General features: G+C 36.0%; 1 protein-coding gene across 1 annotated transcript in view; it reads right to left on the reverse strand.

Annotated features, from left to right (window-relative positions):
* emid1 (EMI domain containing 1) overlaps positions 1 to 19,894 on the reverse strand; it is a 113,606-nt gene that overhangs the window by 22,919 nt on the left and 70,793 nt on the right. The window contains 3 exon segments of the mRNA XM_056456782.1: positions 938 to 1,039; positions 6,413 to 6,511; positions 9,742 to 9,786. Of these exon segments, the coding sequence (XP_056312757.1) occupies positions 938 to 1,039; positions 6,413 to 6,511; positions 9,742 to 9,786 (246 nt within the window).

The raw sequence follows: 19,894 nt of genomic DNA on the forward strand, positions 1-19,894 counted from the left end.
AACGATTTTACATTTTTTACGATTAAACGATTTTTTACATTTCTTTGCTCAATAATTTAGTTTTTGTTTGCAAATCTTTACTTGCTGCAAGTAAATAACACCCTGTATTGATTCCATAGTGTGTGTGTGTGTGTGTGTGTGTTCGGGGCTGGAGTGGGACACATAACCAACCAGCGATGATGATTGGTGTGTTTGTGAACGTGGTGTAACCGAGAACATGATGATTGGCTTAGATAGAGTATATTTCCATCGTTTGCCAATCAGAGGCCTAGTAGTGCGGGTGTTCACTGTCAGAACGATGGAAAATCCATCAAGTTCAAAGGTAGCATTTGCAAACTAGAAATTTAAGCACTACTTTTCTCTCGTTGAGGTAAAAGGCAAAAATGTAGCCTATGCCCAGGCAAAAAGAGTCTCTCTGAGTCAATGACAAGTAATTGTAATTTAATGAAGCACTACAGGTCATCACAGGAGGCCACAAAGTTAGTGGTTAAGAACGCAGGTGATAATGTGAGCTCTGCTACCTGTTTATTATATATTTAGACTTGTTTGTTGACAAGTCTTGTGAGTTCTGGTCTGTGCAATAAATACTTAAAGTTCTACACCATCTGTTGTGTTTTATTGTGCAACTATAGTAATGATAGTATTTATAATCATATGTTGAATTTGATGGTTGTCTCTCACATTGTCTCACTACATTAAAATAGTTAGATAAGTATTAAATATAATGGTTTATATTTATTTTATAGTCATTTGACAAATTCAAATTTTCAGAGTAACGCAGTAGTTACTTTCCCTGGTAATTAGTTACTTTTATAATTATGTAACTCAGTTATTATTTGTGAGAAGTAACTTTTAAAGGAACATGCCCAACACTGGTGGTGATAAGCGGATGACATGTAGTACATTATCATTTGAGCCAGATGATGAGTACTCATACCATCTTGTTCAGATACAGGAGCTGGAGGTCCAGGGGGCCCTGGAGGACCTGGTGGCCCAGGGAGGCCTTTCTCTCCTGGGAGGCCCGGTGGTCCCTGAGGACCTGGGGAGAAAGCATAAAAAAGCATGAGAGGGAAAAAAAACCCACTAAGAGTTACCTTTCAGTCTATCTTTCCCCTGAGTGGTTAATTATAAGGCACTGTTGTCCTTTTCAATGGAAACAGGAGAACATATAGAGTGTTTCTGCACACTGTGTCGATCACCTACACTATATGATAAAAGAATTCCTAGGAAGTCACAGGATGTTTAAAGCATCTTCAAGGAGAGGAAGTGAAAGAGAGCACAGATTGAGGCCGAATGAGGTATTTCGTTTCGATACATGGCTCTTCTAGGAAACGGGTTAATATAAGAGTGGTGTGTGAGTGTGTGACTGTGTGTGTGGGCTGTAATTAACAGGAGGGGGGTCGTAATGGCCATGTGCTGGACTCTAACAGGGAGAGCTGGGAAAACTCAAATAAACACTGCTAAATGCCGGAGCATATTAGCGACTCTGGTGTGTAATAAATTAAAACCTGGCCAGTGACTGCGCTGATTCATACAGCTCTCTGTCTAGATGGATGTGTGTGTGTGTGTGTGTATGTGTGTGTGCGCGCATCTACAAAAGATCCTTCCAGCTGGTTTCTTGTTGCCTGATAGCTTAAATTAATTGGGCAAAAAAATAAAGGAAAGAAAAGCTACATGTCACGGCTGGTGAGTGTGTGATCAGAACAAAAGTTTCATCGGCCTGTCTTTGTGTCTTTTAGTGATTCCTCTGTCTTATTTTCATTTTTTATCCTGTCTTCTGATACTCACCTGTGATATCCTTCCATGCTTATCATACCATTTCTAGTCAGTTGCTCCTTTATGTGTTTAAAAGTCGATGCAATGCAATGCCAAATAAATGGTTGCTAACATTATTTGGAAAAAAGGTAAAATGAGAATTAGGATACAAATCTTTTAAAATGATTACCTATGAAGCCAATTAAATAAATTGTGATTACCATCCCCCTTTTGGTTTACCTATTATTCCCTAACCTCCAACAATCTATTTGAACCAAGAGCTAAAGTCATGCTCAGTACACACTTTAAGAATGAAATATGAGAGCGAATCCACTAAATAATCATATGGAAGTGTGTGCAGAACACGACTCACTCTTGAAATTGTGATGACTGAAAGCATGGTAATCAATGTAAGTCAATGTCCTAGCATCTCGCTGTTTTGATATTAACTATTTTTGACCAAACATTCATTATGTTTGCCAAATTGCACCAATGACAGCATTGTAGTTTGTACTGGAAGACTTTTTAACACAGCATGTTCAGTTTGCCTCTGTTGCCAAATCCTCTTGTTATAAGCATTTTTGCAGATTTTAATAGTAAAGGAAAGTTTGTGAAATTGTTTAACTGAAGTTGTTCAGTAATTTACACAATATATCTATAAGTTATAAGTTCATGATTAGCTTGTACTTATTGACATTTTTTTTCAAGCAAGATCTGGCAACACAAATGTGTCAAGGCTTGTGCGTCTTTCTGGTGACCTCTTGCGGATACATAACAGAAACATATCTCTAACATATCTTCATGGGTTTCAACTGTGACTTCATGTGAACTATCAGTCTTTTCACCGTAACTGTGCCTCCTTTAGGTATACAATATACATATAAATGAGACTTATTATTTTAGCCTGCTTTAAATAATAACATTAGATAAATTTCTATGAAAAATAAGCAGACAGCATGTGTGTAAAGTGGACTTAGACAAGTGTCACTGTACAGGTCACATGTGTCTGCTTTGTGAAATTCTAATTGAGTGAATAACAGTTTATTGTGTATACAGTATGTAAAAGCATCATGTAATGAGGATGTCCTGTTTCCCTTCAACAGGAAGTGCGTAGAATAGTGTTCTGCTGAGTCATGAGCATAACCACACAAAAATAGTAAAGGCGTTATGATCACTGAATTTGGCATTTCCAGCACCTTCCCATCCCACCTAAAAAAGTTCTATGTAATTGCCATGATTTATTGACATGTATTCACCAAGTAGGACATGTTCCTGGATCAACATCTTTGAAACTTTCATCTTTTGATCTTTGTCTTTGTCTATCCCTATCCCTATTCTTAACCTTATCCCAAACCTAAAATCAGACAGAAATAATAATTCAATAAGAATGGTGTTGAAGCCCCAAAACTTGCCAGTAACTAAGCATATTCCACACATCTAATTGGTTGACTGGACAGATGTTGATGTGGGAACATGTCTTGGCGAAATCATGTTGGTTGTACATTGGACCATAGGCTAGCTGTGGTTTTTAATCTTCTTATATTAATTTTATTTATACATACATCATGTTTCACTTTCAAAAAAAAGAAAGACCTGATAATCATGATAACACTTTAGTTTAAGTAACATCTCACACCATTTACTAATGGTGTATTACCTGCCTATTGCTAAGCTATTAAGTTCACATTCATTTATTTATAAAGCACATTTAATAACAGCCACAAGACTGATCAGAGTTCTGTACATAAGACATGCAAAGATTTATAAAAATAATAAAAACATGGAAATAAAACCAAGAGAAACAACAGATATATATTTAGAAACAAAGCATGAGACAAAGCTATTAGTATAATATTAATACGCCAAACTGAACAGTTACGTTTTCAAAAGTGATTTAAAAATAGATAGTGATGGTATCCATTATTATATTAATGGTTTATAAGTATAATAAAGTATGAACTTATACTATATCCCTAATCCTACCCAATACCTAAACCAACTAACCAGCTAAGTTAGTTAATGGTTAGTTAATAAAATATTGTGAATTGGAAATTAAAATAAACTGTGACCAAAATCAAGTATGTGAATCATCATTACACCATTTTTAAAACCACCCCACCCCCTTTTAATAGTCCTGTAGTGTAAATAAATTTCCAAAAGTACAAATCAATTAAAACACAAGCAAGTTCCTGTACACTGAAAAAAGCGATTAGTTACTTTACTTTACAAAAAGGAGTAAATCTGTTGACGTAAAGGCAACAAGTTGATTTTACTTTAAAAAAGTCAGTGAGCCCATTGACTTAACTTTTATAATTATGCACATAGTTCATTTACTTAATAATTATTAGTTAACGAGTTACTCTGACTTTTTTTAAAGTCAACATTAGTCATAAAAGTCAAGAAAGCTGAATAAAAAGAAGAATCAAAATGCCAACACAGGTTCATTGTGAAAACGTACCCTTATATACATTTCTGGAAAGCGCGAATTATGTAGCCAGAGCATGCATTTGGTCTTTAAAATGGACGTTACGGGGTGGTATGATGCTGTCGATGTCTTCTTTTTTGTTTCAAACTACCAGCTGACCACTGTCCTCTGTATGGACAGCTTTACCGCTGTTACCAGTTTGCCCAGTAGCTCGCTGAGTAAGTCAGCAGACTTGAGACCCACAGAGGAGTTGACTGTGACAATGGGTTTCAAATTCAGTGAAGAACAGTTCCAGCAGGTGAAACATAAACAAAAGGCAAAAAATAAAATAAACAAGTAAATAAAAGGGTGAGAACATTGTACATTCTAAAAATGTGGTAAAAAACAGGTGAGGGCTTTTGTTTTTCTGGACTGCTTTTTAAACTCAATCAGTGTTTCTGAAAACACTATTGGTTGGGTTTAGGAAAGATGTAGGTGGGGGGATTGGTCAGTCGGTCAGTCAGTCACTCAGTCAGTCAGTGGACAGCGTCCTCTGGTGGATTTACGCGAGAGAAGCAGGCGTGAATGGCAATCCCGAGAGAAATTTCAGATCTGAAAAAGCATACACAGTGGCCTCTAGTGAATTCACGAAAACAAAAACTGCAAAAAACCGTACCTCCTTGGACGTATTTCACGCTCTCCAGAAATTTATAAAAGGGTACGTATCAATAATGAGCCTGGGTTGCAAATACAGCTCGTCACCACGGGACACCTCAACTACCCTTAAGTATGTCATTTCAGCTGCCCAAATACCGTGACGTTATTTTCCTCCAGATCTACCTTGCTTTATTTAAACATGCCTCTCTTGAGAGAACACAGCAATCAGATACAGTTCATTGTGCATGACATGGAGGCGTAAAGAAAAATCTGAATCCAAGAAAAACAATACACTGGCAAACATATGGAAGAAATAAAAAGGCAGTATTGTATACATATCTCGTGTTCACTTTAGATTGGATTCACATGGCGGAGAAGGGTGAGGGGAAAGACCTAAGACCCTTTAAAGTCTTTTCAGTCAGTCATGGCTCTGGCTAAAAGTCACTTCATACCTGCGGCCATGTTTCAAATATCATAACAATGCTAAAATCCTAGTATCTCGGGGTATGTTAGCTGATGTGTGTGTTTTAGGCAAACCCCAGCAAAGCACTACACGTTGTGAACAAAATAGGTTTTTTTACAGTGTGGTCTGAGCACAAATATTTTGGCAAGTGGACATGGGGCTCAATGCTGACTCGGCAGTGTCTTCATATAGTGTCTCTTATGGCAGGAAAGAGCATGGTGAGAAACCGCATTCTCGCAAGTCAAAGGTCAGAGCTCCACAAGAAAACCGAGCTCTGTTATTATTGGATGCAGTTATATAAACTTATACACAAAGACAACTTTTGGGATTTTAAAACAAAGACAAAGTCTGCATGTATGATTTCTGTAATTTCACTAGATAACGCCATGAGAGGACACAGCTACTATATGTTTGAGTTTAGTCCAAGAGGGATTTATACCTCAGAATCCTGTTATAGTGTTGATTACATTTACATTTAGTCATTTAGCAGACGCATTTGTCTAATGACTTTAAATTGAGTAGGCATTCAGTGATTTAATATACACAAAATGTGCTAATTATACAAAGAACTATTGAGGCCCTGATGTACTTCAAATATGTACATTTTTGTTCTTTGTTGGATGCCAAAAAGAAGTTTGAAAAGATCGAGTAGACTCCTAAACACAACAACAATGGCGGCAGAACGGTTTCGAATAAGACAACCAGACTTCTCCAGCTTGTCACACGAAAAGCATTGAGAGGCATACCACAATTCTTTCTATTTGCCGCAGATTTACATTTGCTATGATAATTGCTCAGAAAATACAAATTGCTCAGATAATTAAGTGCTAGAGTAAAGAGGGGGAAGTGTTGTATTTTATAGAGAGAAGAGTGTTTCTACAGGTGGTTTGTCAAGCCCACTCACTTGTGTGAAGCACACTTCATAAATACACAATTCTTTTTTGTTTTTAGAGAAATTAAGCGATTGTAAGAAAGTGTCTGGTGCAAATGTGAAAAACTGTTGCGTGTCAGTGTCAGTAGTGTCAGAGAGATGAAAGTGTGTGTTTTCTACAGGTGGTTTGTCAAGCCCACTCACCCCTGTGAGACACACTCAGAATTGCATAATTATTGTGGGGTTGATATGTTGAAAGTACCTGGAGGACCAGCTGTTCCTTTAGACCCCGGAGCCCCAGATGGACCTCTGGTACCCACATCCCCTTTGGGTCCTGGAAGACCCCGAGACCCTGCTTTACCTACAGATAAAGAGAAAACATTTTGTAGATGTTAGATGTCAATATGGCTAATAAATTAAAACCCAATGTCAGCAAATTGAAAAAGTTATTTTGTTAACATCTTAATTAAATTTCACTACATTTATTAAATATGCAAGTATAATTGTTTTCATAAATTTTCACTTAAAGGGAGACAAAAAAGGGTTAGAAAACAGACCTTCTAAACAAAGTAATTCACCCACAATTTATAATTTGTGACTCTGTACTACCTTATGTTGCATGGGTATATTTTTGGCGACATCCAAAATACAATTTTCCATTTATTTCAAAAAACATTTGAATATTAGATTACATATTACATGAAGATTTTTGGTAAATAACCTACTGTAAATATATCAAAACTACATTTTTCATTGGTAGTGTGCATTGCTAGAAACTTAATTTAGTCAAATTTAAAGTCAATAATTCCAGCATAAGATTTCTTTGAAGCTTCAAACATTTGTCATATACATATTTATTCAAGGTCAAATAATTTATATTGTAAACAATCTGCAAGTGGGCGGTGGTGCAGTAGGTAGTGCACTCGCCTCACAGCAAGAAGGTCGCTGGTTAGAGCCTCAGCTGTGTCAGTTGGCATTTCTGCGTGAAGTTTGCATGTTCTCCCCATGTTTAGGTGACATGCAGACATGCAGTTCAGGTGACTTGGGTAAGCTAAAAAAATGGTCCGTAGTGTATGTGTGTGAATGAGAGTGTATTTTATTCATGCACTTTTTCTTTTCATTAAACATCTGTATTTCTTAGATGATATATTAACCAAACGTCTTCTCTGAGTGTGATATGCTTTGCATACTAATGAAGCATTAGATACAGCAATCTACGTCAATGTATGAAAATAACTTTCATTTCTCACTTAGCCTTTCTGTACAATGAGATGTGGTATGAAGACAGATTGTTGAGAACATGCCTATTTAAATAATAATGTCAGCTTATGTGCGCAGAGACGTTTGCAGAAAGAGGAAGTATGTCAGAGGACAGGAGATGAATTCCACCAAAACCCCACTTTTTAATATTAGCTGTGTAAAAATACTGGAGCCAAGGAAATGCTGGTTGTTGCGAACCTTCCAAATGTAATTATTGTATTGCATTGGTGTAATGTGACCCAAAGCTCTGTTTATCGAATTATTCACTTGTATCTAATAAATTACTAAAATTTTTTAGACTTTTTTGACACGCATGGAATTGGCTAAATATTCCAACATCGAATGTAAACGTGCTTGTAAAATTATTTTAAAGGTATTTGTGAATGTTTGTCTCTTTTCTGGAAGTGGACTGCAGCTTTGAAACTTTGAATTAAAAAAAAATAATATTAAATTTAAAATAAAAACTCACCTTTTTCTTTAGCTGTAAGCAAGCAATTTTTGTAAAGGAGATGTGATGAGATGACAGAGGCTGAGTAATCAGATCAAATGTTGCTGATATAAATTTAAGCAAACATAATGGGCGATATATATTGTGTCACCAAAAATCATTGAGGTCATCTCCACTTATTGTGCAATAAAATAATATATTGATTATTGAGACAGGTCTACTTGCTGCTTTTAGAAATGTTCTTCCAAAAACCTTACAAAGTGAATAGGGAAATGGGCAAATTTCTATTGTGAATTTCCTTTAGATTTACCTTAAGAATAGGCCCACATAGAATGTACGAACATTGAAATCCACAGATGTTTGGGCCCATCATTCGGTCAATTCATTTACTTATGTAGCTGTGTGTAAATGCATGTTTATTCCATTTTTATATTCATTTCAGCAATACTATTCAATAATATTCAAATGTTTATATGCAGAGTTGGTTGTAATGCTTCCACAATAACGTGTTACTGTATTTTAATTACATTTTTAAGGAATGCAGTAGTGTAACGAATTACATTTTAAATTTGTGTAATTTGATTATAGTTACTAAAGTCAATGAAATTGCGTTACTTGTGTTAAAAATATAGTTTTTGGATGAAAAAATGCTTCTTTTAAATCATGGTTTCTGCTGCAGTGTCAGTTAATAAGCATGCACTTTTAAATTGCTGGAGAACACAAGCTGCAATAGTTGCTGTCGAGAATGATTGCCTCTTCAAGTGGACATACAGACATTACATTCATTTCATTAAGCGTAAAAACGAAAATATTGCTGTGAAATGTCTATGTCCAGTCTCTAAAGAACTTTTGATTGCTTTTAACTCGACCAGCAACTTGTTCAAGTACTTGAATAGAAAGTATTGTACGACAATACTCGTCACCAAGGAGGACATCAGCGCCCAAAAACACGGCGACCTAAACAGGCTAAATTGAATTTTTGTGCAGGATCAGGAAGGAAGGTATCTTCTGAATGTGAAGAGAAGTGTGGCTGCTTATGGGGCCATTCACATATCATGTCTTTTTGCATGTGCACGCATATTATCGCATTTCCCAGGTGCACCCAATTGAAAACTGTAAGTCATATAACAAGAACTGACCGATCAGCTTCATACTATGGAATACACACATTAAGGTAGACTAATTGCCTCATACAAACACAGAACACCCAAACACTGCAGTGCTTTTTCATACTATGGATGTCAAAGGTTACAGGTATTCAGTTTTCTTCTTTTGTGTCAAAAAAAGAAAAACACCTTAGGAACAAGTGAATGAGTAGAAAATTTTACATTTTGGGCAAACTCTAAGTATTTTAAATATGTCAAGCTGCTGTGATCAACCCATTGTAATGTTTTTCAGTGAATATTAAATTACTGGAAGAGCTGCAGTATATTTTGTGTTTTTATAGGTATATTTTATTTCTTTTAAAAGAAACTTCAAAATAAACAGTAATCTAACTACTTTTTACATGAAGTAATTAGTAATGTAATCAGATTACAATTTTCAAGTAGTAATCGGTAATTTGTAATCTATTACTTTTTTAAAGTAACTTACCCAACACTGTTTATATGATTTATGTACATTAGAGTTTGTAAAGTAACTAAGTACAAGTGGTTTTAATTTGATTTGCATTCTAAACTTTAAACTTTAAGTTAAAAAGTTCTTGTTTTAATGTGTCTACTTTAGTTTTTAGTTCCTATACTCTCAAAATTGTTCCTCATAAATCCATAAATTTTGTACAAAGTTTTGCACAGAAATAGCAACAATTGTCCCCAGATTCTGTCTGGCCCTGCTCAAGAATAAAAAACACTCTTAGAAAGAAATGATTAATGAACAAAACTCACCATCTTTACCAGGTGAACCATCACGTCCTTTCTCACCCTGTGGACCTGAAACAAAAACACACACAGATTTACTATTTCAAAGGAAGTATAAAGATTCTCCAGTTATTAAGCTCTCTCTGTTGCAGTCCGTAAAAAAAGTCAATCTTCTATGCGAAAGTATCTTGCTATCGGAGCGGTCCAACAACCTGATAAAAAGCAGGGGGTCGCTGAAGTGCCTGTTGGCAGGCACAGTCTAAATAACACTGAGCTCATCATGTGAGATCATCATCTGTAACATCACTGCAGAGACAGGATTCCCTAAAGGAACAATTTATGAGCTGATACATCAATATATTTACGCAGCCTCCCATGTTATTCTCCCCTGAAAGGCTTTAAGATAAAATATAATCTGGATAAAAAATAATATGGTGGCCATGAACACGTCCACACAGTTTCCGTTGCAGGAACATGTTGACTGTTTTTAACAGCAATGCAACTTAAGTAACCTTTTTAAAGCCTGTTGTGTTACAAAAATGGCCCCTATGAGGATAACCCAAAGCTTTTGTAGTTTAGATGTATATCAGCAGCCAGGGAAGAAGATAAAGCTGCAATTTGAAACTTCTCGTCTTTCTCTTTAGGGAGATCTTCTGATAGACAAAAACTACTGGACATAGAAAAAGTCAAACAGAGATTAACATTCAGCTTCACTGCGTTCCCTACTGAGGCGCAGGATAGTTTTTTTGGGGTACAACTTAATCCTCAGTGAAAGTGTTGTTCAGCTGATGCCGTATGCCAAGCATCCTGCTTGCCAATGTCTGCTCACTTGAAAACATGCTGGATGAGCTAAGAGCCAGGAACACATGAGCAGGAATCCAGCGATCACTGGACCTTCTGCTTGACTAAAACACACTGCTCTGGCACTGCGCCACTGCTCAATCAACAACGACACTGTAAGAGAGAAATATTTTAGAGCTTATATATATTTTTTGTGTTTTTTAAATGGGTCATACTATAAAAACTTTCTATAAGATTCAGAAATCAAAACATATTAACTAGACTAAAATTGCCAGTCTGTCAAAATAGGGGTGAGGAATGTGTTATTTTTATTACTTAGAAATCTAACAGTGTGTCTAAACTCTGCCTGTGATGTTAAAGTAAAACTGTCTAAAGATTTTTGTTATTCCATTTGATTTCCCCATGCTTGAAAAACTTGCACAAAAATATTTAATTAGGCAGCAAGTAAACACTTTTCCTTTCATAATAGATGAATAATAGATGTTTTTTTTTTGCAGTCACCGCTTGTTCCTGTGGTATTGCCTTACTGTATATTAATAGTTTCAAACAGATTAAAGGGCAAAACAACACATCTATAAAGAACACTGAGAAAGAATTAAACCACATCCTAACCAGATGAAAAGCAATTCAATTGTAGCTACAAGCAATTTGTCTTTAAATCAAAATCCACAGCCAATCAAAAGGCTGTGTGGGTAGGCTCTCACTCTGAACAAAATGGCCTGAATATTAAGCCAATAACATTATTTAAAGGACAGAAGCCTTTTGTGTTTCTGAGATACATCCACTTAGGAGTTTTCATATTTCTTTCTTTCCGAAGTACATTTTTCATTGTTGCTGCCAGGATGACCAATAAAGTCATACAATAGCATTTAACCTCTCATTCCACACTTTAAATTTAAAGTTATAGTTGAGCTTTAAGTATACCTTAAGTATAGTACACTGTAAAACCCAAAAAGTTAAGATAACTCAATCCGTTTGAGAAAACCGATTGCAACAAACCATTTAAGTTCAAAAACAACTCCTAATGAGTACTGTGAACTTAATCCGTTTGAGTAAAGGAAGCAATTTGAGCACAGTACAATCCATTAAATGAAGTACTGTAAAACCCAATCAGTTAAGGCAACTGGCAAGGAAACTGATTTCTACAAACCATTTGAGTTAAAAAAAAAACTAATCTATATGAGTACTGTGAACTTACTCCATTTAAGTTGAAGTAATGAGGTATTTAATTAACTCATTACCTCCAACACTGAGTTCAAAACTCTGTTCAAATGAGTAGAATTACCTTTCAGTAAATTTTGAGTTAACTACACTCATTTCAGTTGATAAAATTGACCACTGGGTTTTACAGTGTATGAGGAGTGTGAAACGTCATTACAGATAACCCAGGATTCCATTTATCAGGGGTTTAGGATGACCCTGGGTTAACACTTTCAAATGTGAAAAGCCCTAATGTGCATCAATGTGTGAGGATACAAAATACATGGAAAAGGGACCTTTTTTCCTTTGTCTCAGAACACGGTATTACCTAGAGCGATTTATAGTACACAAATAACCCTTTTGTGCTGTTGGGGATGTTTTCATCCACTCTTGGGTGATTTTGTGTCTTAATTTGGCCACAACTTTCAGCAAATGGAATGATTTTTGGTGACAAATGTTATTTTTACACATATTTTGGGAAAATGTTTTGAAAATTTTCAAAAAGTCAACAATATACTCTGGGTAAATGTACTACCCTTTCGTTATGTTCGTGGCTGTTTTTGACCCATTGACTTACCATTATAATTACTTTTTTGATTGGAAAGCCTTTTATTATGTATTCTTGATTGTTGGTAGTTTTCCCTGTTTGGAAGAGGTATTATTAGTATTTGTTTTGCTTTTGATCATTAGTTAAAAAAGCTTAGTTTAAATCGCATGTGTGAGAGAGACCTTGATATGTCTGAGAAATTCATAAGCACCACAGCTCTTAGAACAAAGTATACATAGTAAGTGTATTTATGCACACACACTATAATTAGATTTTTATACTACACAGAACTCCATATAAAAGCCAGAAACTTTTTTGCACAGGTCTATACTCACCGGCCACTTTATTAGGTACACCTTACAAGTTGGCCATTTGAGTACAGCGAACTCATTGTCATGTTCAAGAAACCAGTCTGAGATGATTAACGCTTTATGGCATGGTGCATTATCCTGCTGGAAGTAGCCATCTGAAGATGGATACACTGTGGTCTTAAAGGGATGGACATGGTCAGCAAAAATACTTGGGTGGTCTGTGGCATTGACATGATGCTCAGTTGGTGCTAATGGGCCCAAAGTGTGCCAAGTAAATATCGCCCCAACTATTACACCACTATTGCCAGCCTGAACCATTGATACAAGGCAGGATGGATCCATGCTTTCATATCGTTGACACCAAATTCTGACCCTACCATCCGAATGTCGCAGCAGAAATCGAGACTCATCAGACCAGGCAACATTTTACCAATCTTCTATTTTGCAATTTCGGTGAACCTGTGTGAAGTGTAGCCTCAGTTTCCTGTTCTTAGCTGACAAGAGTGTCACCCAGTGTGGTCTTCTGCTGCTGTAGCTCATCTGCCTCAAGGTTGGACACTTTGAGCATTCAGAGATGCTCTTCTGCATATCTCGGTTATAACAAGTGGTTATTTGAGTTACTGTTGCCCTTCTATCAGCTCGAACCAGTCTAGTCTGGCCATTGTCCTCTGATATCTGGCTTCAACAAGGCATTTGCGGCCAGAAAACTACCGCTCACTGGATATTTTCTCTTTTTCAGACCATTCTCTGTAAACCCTAGAGATGGTTGTGCGTGAAAATCTCAGTAGATCAGCAGTTTCTGAAATACTCAAACCAGCCTATCTACCACCAACAACCATGCCACGTTCAAAGTCACTTAAATCAAGTTTAAATCCCATTCTGATGCTCGGTTTGATCCGCAGCAGATCATCTTGACCATGTCTACATGGGTAAATGCATTGTTGTTGTGAGTTGCTGCCATGTGATTGGCTAATTAGAAATTTGAGTTAATGAACGGCTGGACAGGTGTACCTAATAAAGTGGACAGTGAGTGTATCTAAAGGGTTAATGGTGCCAACTGATGAGTAACAGTTTAAATGACTAAATTTATCTCTTCAAAACAGAGAAAACCACCCACAATTGAGAATGCATGATTATTTACTGTCAAAGCTTTCAAATCAAAAAAATGTTGCTATAATGGTCAATGGGGCAAAAACAGCCATGAATATAATAAAAGAGTAGTAAATTTGAATACACAAGAGTTAATAATATATGTTGATCATGCACAATATACCACAATATTCTGTGCATTTGTGCAATTTAGATCCACTAGTTGGATTTCAGTCAAGCTAAAGTTACATTTCAGTGATGGCCCTGCACAGCATCACACACAAATGCTCATTTCTGTCAGTAAAGCACCAGACTCCCTTTCACATTCTCCATCTGTCTAACCAGCACATGGAAATAATCCCCTCAAGGGTAATTTGTGCCTCATCCTTAAACCACAATCCTCCGTGGCTGCGGTCTTTCAATGGATAGAGGATTGACTTTGCGCTGAGGTGGAGAACTTCTGGGCAACACATCTATTCAGTGTTCTGTGTGGAAGGAACTGAATTGCCCTTGATTTGCTGAATAGTTCTGCCAATTCAGCACACGGAGGAGGGACAGTGGATGAGTGTGACGAGGGTTTCCGGGATTTTTTTGGGGAACAGTCTGGTTAGTCATTGCAGAAATCTCCGGGGACCCTCCTTTTAATCTCTCCCACACTTCAAGTGATGATAGGATTGAGCATTGACAGAGTGGGTAGGGGGAATTAGGGATTGGTATTTTAAAAAATGCATTGCTGAAGGATGCACTTCACACAGTGCTGACAGACTCAAAATAGCAGAGGCCATTCGTCATTTTTACAAAGTATGATTTGATTATGTCTTCAGAGGGAAATCTAAAAACGAGAAGATTAATAAAAAGATCCAGCACTTGTTGAAAAAAAAAAATACAATGAAAACTAGGACAATCTGGTAAATGCTTCTCTTCTGGCTTATACAATGAAAAAAGGCAAACTCATTATTTAATAATTGATTTGATTTGCCTTGGCTTTAGTACAATATCAACATAAAAGACAATTATGGATGTTTATACACTGTCGCTCAAATGTTTGGAGTGGGTGTTGTTTTTTTGTAAAAGAAAATAATGCTTTCATTCAGCAAGATTGTACTAAACTAAACAAAGTTACAGTAAATATATTTATAAACTGTCAAAATTTGCCCAATTTAAGTCACTCTTTTAAACTTTATATTAATCAAAGAAGTGAGTAATGTTTGTATTTATATAGCACATTTATTGTGTATGGCCATCCACCCAAAGCGCTTCACAATCATGAGGGGGGTCTCTCCACACCACCACCAGTGTGCAGCATCCACTTGGATGATGCGACGGCAGCCACAGGACAACAGTGCCAGTGTGCTTACCACACACCAGCAATGGGAGGAGTGGAGAGACAGTGATAGAGCCAATTCAGTGGATGAGGATGATTGGGAGGCTGGAAAGAGCCTATAGAGGGAATTTGGCCAGGACACCGGGGTTACACCCCTACACTTTACAGAAGTGCCATGGGATTTTTAATGACCACAGAGAGTCAGGACCTCGGTTTAACGTCTCATCCAAAAGAATTCTATAAACACCACAAAAAATTGAGCTCCAAATCAACAACTGAAGACTTTGAAGATTATGAAAATTCAGCTTTGTTCTCACATAATAACGTAACACAACAACAAAATAACATTTAAAAACATTTTAAATAATATTTTAATAATATGGGGTGGCACGGTGGCTCAGTGGTTTGCACTGTCGCCTCACAGCAAGAAGGTTGCTTGTTTGAGTTCCGGCTGGGTCAGTTGGAGTTTGCATGTGCACACGTGTTCTTGTGGGTTTCCTCCGGGTGCTCCGGTTTCCCCCACACCCCAAATACATGCGCTATAGGTGCATTGAATTAACTAAATTGCCTGTAGTGTATGAGTGTGTTTGAATGAGTGTGTATGGGTGTTTCCCATTACTAGCTCGCAGCTGGAAGGGCAAATGGTGTGTAGAATATATGCTGGAATAGTTGGTGGTTCAATCCGCTGTGGTGAGACTAAGCTGAAGAAAAATGAATGAATTTTAATAATAATATATTTTAAATAGTATAGTAAAATTGCTAATGTTGGCGCCAATGGCCTAGTGGTTAGTGCATCGATGCATGGCATTACAGTGCTCACGGCAACCAGAGTTCAATTCCCTCCTCGAGGTCCTATGCTCATTCTTCCCTACTCTCTTCTCCACACACTTTGCTGTCTATACTCTCCTACTGTCCGATCAATTAAAGATGAAAACCTAAAAAACAATGATTAAAAAAGTAATAAGCTAAAGCATATTATTATTAATGAGCTATAATTAAAATTTTAATTAATATGAAATAATAAATGTTAAAATAAAAAATACCAAATTGAATATAATATTAAAATGGTTATTTTTATTGGTAACACTTTATAATAACTACACACTATGAATAATTTATTAAGCATTAGCAAATAGTTGTAAAATTTGCTTAATAATTGTGTTTTCATACTTTGTTAATGATTCATATTTTATTACTAAATTAAATATTGCATTATTCACAAAGCAGTTATTTAAGCAGAATTGGTGTTTTTTTTTAAAGATTATTCAGAATGCGTAGGTAAATGATTAATAAACTATTCAAATTGACATTTGTAATTCTTATTATTCAGGCATTTAATAATAGTAACTCAACTTCATTCAGTTTTGTGACATAATCTAAAGTGAGAACTATTTATGCTTTATAATCCCTTACAGGGGCGTAGCGGACATTTTAAAAGTGGGGGGACGGCTGTATGAGATCATACGTTCATATAATTATTAATCACCTGTTTTTAAATGGTCTGTCTCTAAAAGTAAGGGGGACGTATCCCCCTCAGTTGCTACGCCCCTGATCCCTTATAAATGATAATTAAAAACTGGAAAAAAAAGAACATAAACGACTTCATTAATTTCTATTCATTTGAAGATACACAAATGAAATTGTATCAAATGAAAAATAAATCTTTACAATCTTATCTAAAATAAAATGACAGTGCAGTTTAAACATCACTAAGTAATTTAAAAATGTTGCAACATATTATATTGTTAAATCAAAATTGTCATTGACTGACCAATGACCAATGTCATTTAGCGTTAGTGACCCTGGATCACAAAGTTGTATGGTGTATTTTTGGCAATAGTATTTTGGCAAAATTGGGATTGAAGGATTCAAAAATATTGATTTTCTTTTTATGCCTAAAATAACAAAGTAAAGATCTTAAAAAAAGTAAAGATTTGCTCATTTCTGTATGTAAATATATCAAAACTCTATTTTTATTTAGTATTGTGTATTACTATTTTAAATTAGATTAGATTAAACTTTACTGTCATTACACATGTACACGTACAAAGCAACGAAATGCAGTGGCAACGAAATGCAGTAGTTGTATATAGTTGTATAAATAGTTGTATATCGGCCAAATATTGTCTTATACAAACAATACATCAACAAAAGCTTATTTATTCAGCTTTCAATTTTAAACAATGTACACTTATGACTGGTTTTGTGGTCTATGGTCACATATGTAATGCTTTTACAGTTTAGGAAGGAGATCATTTTCTATGAGAGTCCTCAGCCTAAACTGAATGGGTCTTTAAATAGTTCTGGAACAAAGCCTGCTTAAAGAGTCTTTAGCCACTGTTCTGTTGCCAACGGTTTGTCTGTTGGAAATGACATCTGTGACACTGTATCAATTGCAAGTCCCACAGTTTTTACTACACAATTACCCCCTTCAAATCTTCACAGGCCTCTAATGTCTCAATACTACATCTCTATGGAAACTGCCAATGAATTAGTGTGATTCAAACCCACATGCACCATGGCATTCCCCCAAAAAACACCCACCACCATGAGCGCTCAAACCATCCAATGCACACACAATTTAAGTCTACTCTAATCTCTCCGCAGTGAAATCCCCAACAACTGTGCAGGGAGATAAATGAAATGGTGCGTGGATCCTGGATTATCGTTATTGTTATAGGCAATGGGATTATCTCTACATGCTTGCTGGCTAAAAAAGTTTGCTCCATAACTGGGGGTAAACAGACCCACTGTGGAACGGTCATGAATACACTGCAAAAAGATGTAATCTTAGTTTGAACCTTTGACTTTGGCATTGGTGGTGCAATGATACAGCATTTGAACTATTGAGTTCATCCTTTAATGCGGAAATGCGCTCGTTTTTGCAATTGTTTTAGAACTTCTAATTCAGTTGCCTATGGGAGAAATGACTAGGAATAATTAACATCAGAAAACAGTCAAACTACTTGCTCTACAAACAAGTTTGTTTATGAAAATACAGACAAAGCGGAATAATATAATAATGTATTGTGTATTTATATAGCAATTTTATTGTGTATAGCCATACACCCAAAGCGCTTCACAATCATGGGGGGGGGGGGGGGGGGGGGGGTCTCTTCACACCACCACCAGTGTGCAGCATCCACTTGGATGAGACACTTGGATGAGACATTATGAGACAATATCAGTTTGCAACATCAAGCAGCGTAACGACCTGTTTTTAATGTCTAAAAATGAATGGAAGTGAATGACACCGGACGTCTTGAGCCAAAAAGATTCAAATGGCTGTGCCCGCTCATACGCTAAGAATAAGGTGAATAGGAACAGTGGAATTTTGTCCAGTGAATCATCACTGTTTGCTCCATTAAAATCAATGGAAAAGGAACATGTGCTTCATGCAGTCTTACAGCAAATTGCACCATTTCAACAATACTTTATTTTAGGGCCAATACAATAATAATGTAGCACGTCACTCATTATGCACACAGTTGAAGGCAAAACTATTAGCCCTCCTGTTAAGTTTTTTTATTCTTTCTCAAAAATTTCACAAGTGACGTTTGATAGAACAAGGAACATTTTATAGAACTTCCTTTTATTTCTAGAGAAGTCGTATTTATTTTAGTTCGGTTGGAATAAAAACCGGTTTCAATTGATTACAGAATAAGGTCAATACTATTAGCCGGCTTAATCAAATTAAATATTATATACACAAAAGAACTATTCTAACCATATTGAACCGCTAGCAGCATTCAATTTCCCAGTATTTGCTTTTCAGAAATGATCAGCAATTTTATTTATTGTGTTTTATGAAGCAGCCTGAGATATTATGTAAAATATTTATTTTTTGCTTGCATTACAAAATAGATTACATGTAGTTACAGTTGAAGTCAGAGTTATTAGCCCCCCTTTGAATTTTTTTTTCTTTTTTTAATATTTCCCAAATGATGTTTAACGGAGCAAGGAAATTGTCACAGTATGTCTGATAATATTTTTTCTTCTGGAGAAAGTCTTATTTGTTTTATTTCAGCTAGAATAAAAGCAGTTTTTAATTTTTTAAAAACATTTTAAGGTCAGAATTATTAGATCCTTTAAACTATATATTTTTTCGATAGTCTACAGAACAAACCATCGCTATACAATAACTTGCCTAATTACTCTAACTTGCCAAGTTAACCTAATTAACCTAGTTAAGCCGTTAAATGTCACTTTAAGCTGTATAGAAGTGTCTTGAAAAATATCTAATCAAATATTATTTACTGTCATCATGGCAAAGATAAAATAAATCAGTTATTAGAAATGAGTTATTAAAACTATTACGTTTAGAAAAGTGTTGAAAAAAATCTTCTCTCCGAAAATGGGGGAAAAAAGTTAACAGGGGGTGAATAATTCAGGGGGGCTAATAATTCTGATCTCAACTGTACTTTCAGCTTCACTTTTAAAAATCCATTTAGGTTTGACAATTATAATAGAATATGTGAATATAGTGAATATGACACTATGGGTCCTGTCATACACCCAACCGGTGCAATAAGGCGCAAGACGTGTTTGGCGCGATTTGTTGCTATTTTCAGACCAACGCAACCCTAATTTTCACGTTTTGTGCAACGTTGTTTAAATAGCAAATCCATTTGCGCCCCTTTGTGGACTCATGGGTGTGCTTGTCTAAAATAGAGGCGCATTGTTGACGAGTCGGTATTTTTAGGAACTGAAATAGACCACTCCATTGACCAAATGAAAGCAGCTCAATTCCAGCGCAGAGCGCATTAGTTATGTACCTATGTGGGTTCAAACGCTTACACACTGCTTAATACACACAGGATGTACGCCAATACACAAATATCTTTACATATAAAAAAAAAATTAGAGGATTAAAATGTTTCAAATATGATTATTTTCGACATAAATATA

This window comes from Danio aesculapii, chromosome 5 (genome assembly GCF_903798145.1).
Source record: "Danio aesculapii chromosome 5, fDanAes4.1, whole genome shotgun sequence".
Classification (NCBI taxonomy): Eukaryota; Metazoa; Chordata; class Actinopteri; order Cypriniformes; family Danionidae; genus Danio; species Danio aesculapii.